This window comes from Polistes canadensis, unplaced genomic scaffold (assembly GCF_001313835.1).
Source record: "Polistes canadensis isolate GaletaPanama2010 unplaced genomic scaffold, ASM131383v1 scaffold_257, whole genome shotgun sequence".
Classification (NCBI taxonomy): Eukaryota; Metazoa; Arthropoda; class Insecta; order Hymenoptera; family Vespidae; genus Polistes; species Polistes canadensis.
The window spans coordinates 50,844-56,156 of NW_014569804.1; the positions used below are offsets into that span (position 1 = coordinate 50,844).

A 5,313-nucleotide genomic window follows, 5' to 3' on the forward strand; every position below is an offset into this window, starting at 1 on the left:
AATGATTGTATATTTATATTTTTGTCTACATATATATATATATATATATATATATATATATTCGTAAATGTCGTTCCACATGAAACCGGTATACTCTCGGTGCATTTGCATGCACCGCAGTTTCTGCAGTTCGTTAGTAAACATACATGTGAATCCCTTAACAGTATACTCACGCATAACATGCGATCTTGTTTTGCGGTTTGTAAAATGTCAATTATCGTATGCAATTGCCGAATAATATCAGATTAACTATAATACGATTTAATAATCATAATGATTCAAAGATAGATTGATGATAGGTGGTTAATTGAAATATAAATCTGTGGTATGATTTGTGTATTATTACTTATCGATTATGTATTTTAGTTAAATTATTTTGCAATTTATTTTTTTTTATTATCATTGTCATATAGTAATCGAGAGAGAAGAAAGTTGAGAGATCGGTTAAAGAATATCTTTAGAATTCGCTGATATCTGTTTTTTTAGGTCAACCATACATGAATTCAAATTGTGAAATAATCGAAGTATAGAATACTTATAAAATTAATAATTGATTCGAAGAAATCTAAATGGTTTCAAAGTTCATATTTTCTATATCGATTCATAGAATAATCGTTAAAATTAACTTTACCTTATTTCAAAATCTATTTAATTATTTTATATATTAAAATAATTAATATCTTTTATATAATTATATAATTATTAAAAATTTATATGATAATATATACAGGTACACGTTAATAAAGAAATTAAAGTCCCGAATTTTTGTTTATAACAAAAAAGCAAAAATGTTAAGCCACTCATGCGACATATCAAAACTAACTCTTAACCTTTATTTAAATATATAAAATAATTAAATAGATAATTTATATATGAGATAATATAATATATATTGGTACACGTTAATAAAGAAATTAAAGTGTCTCGAATTTTTGTTTCTAACAAAAAAGCAAAAATGTTAAGCCACTCATGCAACATATCAAAACTAACTCTTAACCTTTATTTAAATATATAAAATAATTAAATAGATAATTTATATATAAGATAATATAATATATATTGGTACACGTTAATAAAGAAATTCAAGTGTCTCGAATTTTTATTTCTAACAAAAAAGGAAGCAAAAATATTAAGGTACTCATGCGACATGTCAACAAAGTTTTACCACGACGTTTCCCTGTTAATTATTTCCGATTTGTTCATAGCCACAGAAATTAGGAATAGGTACGTTAAGGTAGAATAATTTCAACGTTACATGCTTTCCCTCTTTCCTATTCTCGAAACATTCTGCGGCCTCCACGTAATTCTTTTTTTTTTCTTTTTTTCGGTACTGTTCGAGTGTAGTAGCACAAGAGCACGAATATCCTGTTCTATTCAGTATCGTCACGCGAGCTTAAAATCACGAATATCCTAAATGATCTAAAATTAAATCGATCGAGAGTTTGTAACTTGCTTGCATTTTCTCTAACAAACAAATAATACAATGTTCAAAAGTACAAGGTATAAAAGTGACACGATATCGATCATAATTCCTTCCTCCCCTTGTCCGTCCTTCCTTTATTCTACAACAACGAGTCGAACTCGTGGTTAGAAATTGGGGCCCATAAACAATAAACACGAGCCTGACTCGTGGTTAGAAAATAATTGGCCACAAGAACAATAAAACGTGGTTAAATTGTTCTCGATATTTTTCTCTGTGTGTTTCTTTTTTTATTTACTTTAATCACGTCTAATTATTATTATTATTATGATTATTAGAGTGAAGAAAAGGGGTTCGTGCAGTTTTTTAAATATATTCATATTTCCAAAGTAAATTTGTACAAAAACAATCAATCAATTATGCAGTTTCAACACCAATATAAACTGTTAATATTTTTATTATTATTATTATTATTATTATTGTCCGTATATTATTAGCGTCCATTAACAGGTTCATCGATTTGTTTTGTTTTATTTTATTTAACAACCGAAATAATACTAAATGTTATGAAATGTGACGTTCCATTAGAAAATTTATGCTTTTAGAATTGAAAATCATTATGGTTAAAGAGTGCAATCATTGAGTACGATTAATAAGTATTCATAAAAGACACTATATTGAGATAATAATTGCATAGAAGAAAATATTATACTAAAGAATTGAAACCTATTGATCGTTCTTAGTTAACACATTTCATTTGAAAAAATTACGCTCGTTTTTCTAATACGTTATATAAATATATATATATCATGTGTGTATTTCTCTATGCGTGACTATCAATGATTAGAAACTAAAAGGTTACAGACCCGTTTGTGATTTATTGAATTTTCCCAAGAAACTTAGATCTGCAATTTCCTCAATGACAATTTACACGAATATTCGTGACTAAGTTTATCAATGGCCCGAATAATATCGATTAATAATGAATGAGGGGGTCGGGAATAACTATAAATAAAAAAAAAGAAATCGATAATGATAAATTGTAATTTCCGTTTTTAAAGATTCCATTACGTATAACATAGTGACGTAACATAATAAAAGATAAAAAATAAAAATAAAAGATAAAAATAAAAATGAAATATAAACATTGTATGTGAAAAGTGATGATCTATTATTACATCATTTTTATTTATAGAATTCTATGGGGAAACTCATGATATATATATATATATATATATATATATATATATAATATATTATAGTAGTCTATTTATTATTTTTATTATACCATGTCAATGTACCAATTAATATTTAATTAAATAATAATTCTTTTTTTTTGTTAACGTTTTAAAATATACTTTATAATAATAATAATAATAATAATAATAACGTTAAGAAAAATATCGTGCATATAAATGGTGTATCGTGTTATTGTGTGCATTATAATAAGCGCATATATTTTAAAAATAACTACAAAATAAAAACTATTTGCGCGTTATCGGTAAATATATGTCATGTATAAGTATGTTACTATGATTAATTTTGTTTACAAATCTATGCACAAAATATAAAAATCATAATTCTTTTCTCGGTTTTAAATGTTACATTTCATGCGATTGTTTGTGCAATGCGAATTACGTTTTTATCGAGATATTAAGATTTTCAATACTAAATATATAAATCGCAATGAAATCATCGTGCTATTATTATTATTATCTAACCGATTAATGTTCTTTCTATATTTTTTTTTTCTTTTCATTGCTTACAACATTTCTTTGCGAGAAACGAATAGAGATAATTTATTGTATCTTTAATTAGAAACGCGTAGAATAACGTTGGAAAATAAGTAAACAGATTTTAAATTATAATTTTATAGTTATTGAAACAAGAAAACAAAAAAACAGAAACGTGTCTGCTACACGTGAACGTGTTAATTTATTTATTAGGAATATTTTTTCTTTTTTTGTTAAGAATAAATGTGTATATGTATGTTTTAAGTACATTGGCGTGAGCAACCCAATGCGAAGGTGACAAAACATGACGGCATATTTAAAAATAAAAGCGTCTATCGTAACTCGTTCCGTCAGTAATATGACGTAATCACTTAAACGAAATTGTATTTTTGTATTTTTCTTTTCTTTTCTTTTCTTTTCTTTCTCGTAACAAAAAGAAAGAAAAAGAAAATCAATAAAAATTATCGTGATTTAACTTAACCACGAGCACACACACACACACACGCACACATAAAATCAATAATTTTCTAATAGAAAAATTGTTGTTAATTTTCTTTTACAGACGAACAAGAACGCGTGCAAAAGAAGACATTTGTTAATTGGATCAATTCTTATCTCTCTAAGGTAAATAACAAATGATATAATTATAATATATATATTATAACATTAAACGCGCGTATTATTTTATAGAAAAACTTGAAAGAAAAAAAAAGTTTTAACGTATCGTAAAAGGAATATTTTTATTTAATCAAATTTTATTAAAATTCCTTTAAATTTTCTAACATGGAGAGATGATAATGAAAAAGAAACTTCTTTCTTTTTTTCTCTTTTGTGTTTTGTTCAATTTTGGATAACCCTTTAAAAGTTTTCTTCTCACTTGTTTGCCACTTTTCACTCGGATATTTCAAAAACTTAACCTGTCGGTTATGATACGCGTGTGCATGATACCACTTTACTATATTTATGCTGAATAGTAGTAATTCCCTATAAAATTAAACTCTGATGAGTTCGAAGTTCGTGTTTTAAAACTGTAGATTAAGTTTTATAATAAAAGTTACTTCGATAACTGACGTTGTTACTCGCTAATTTTTTTTTCTTTTTTAAGTTTCTTTTTCATTTCCATAAATAAAATATTGATCACACTTTTTTGTTCCTTTTGTTTTTGAAGTTATACTTCTTTTGGCGGGTTTTGGGAAAGTGAAGTTAGATGCGACCGAAAAATCGACACCACGAAGTTGTCGATATTATGCGCGGGAAAATTGAAATTATTTTTGAGGTTATATTCGTTTTGATACGCTACAGAAGTATAATTTCTTTTTGGAATAATATCATAATAATATAATAAATGTATTCTTTCATTTAATATACTATTATTATTATTATATTAATTATATTTAACTATAGCGAATTCCGCCTCTCCGAGTGGACGATTTAATTGAAGATTTGAAAGATGGTACACGTTTGCTCGCTTTATTGGAAGTTTTGTCGGGTGAAAAATTGGTGAGTATTAATAATATTATTATTATTATTATATCCAAAATCATAATTAATTATTATCTAACGAATAATTCGTCTGATTTTCTTTTTTTAGCCGGTGGAAAAAGGCCGTAACCTGAAGAGGCCTCATTTTCTTAGCAATGCGAATACTGCATTACAATTTTTACAAAGTAAAAAGGTTGGTTATTAATAGTCTCGTGTATAGAATATTAATAATAATCATTTCTAATATTAAGTAAGTAATAATATATTATTATTATATTTTTTTTCTGTATGTGCAGATTAAGTTAGTGAACATAAATTCGTCCGATTTAGTCGATGGACGGCCTCCAGTAGTGTTAGGCTTAATATGGACCATCATTCTATACTTTCAGGTATGTTTTATTATTTTATAAAATTCAAATTATGCAAAAGCAAACTTCTCTCTATTTTTGTATGCGATAGCAGCTTAATCATAGAGCTCGAAATACATTATTTTTAATACAATCCAATCATATATATACATATATACATGCATATATATACATATGTGTTAATACTAAAGTGTAAGAATCAGTTATTCTGCAGATTATTTAAGTATAATATGCAGATAAACTAAAATGATTCGCGTTAAGGTTTTGAAAATTGTTTAATTTATTCAATTACTTAGATAATCTGCAAATT

The 5,313-nt window shown here is 26.0% G+C and overlaps 1 protein-coding gene across 3 annotated transcripts in view; it reads left to right on the plus strand.

Annotated features, from left to right (window-relative positions):
- The window catches only part of LOC106790724 (nesprin-1), a 47,755-nt gene that overhangs the window by 7,144 nt on the left and 35,298 nt on the right, over positions 1-5,313 (plus strand). For all 3 annotated transcript variants that reach the window (XM_014755830.1, XM_014755832.1, XM_014755833.1), the window contains exons 2-5: positions 3,716-3,777; positions 4,558-4,653; positions 4,745-4,828; positions 4,932-5,024. In XM_014755830.1, coding sequence (XP_014611316.1) covers positions 3,716-3,777; positions 4,558-4,653; positions 4,745-4,828; positions 4,932-5,024 — 335 coding nt within the window. The remainder of the gene's footprint in view (positions 1-3,715; positions 3,778-4,557; positions 4,654-4,744; positions 4,829-4,931; positions 5,025-5,313) is intronic.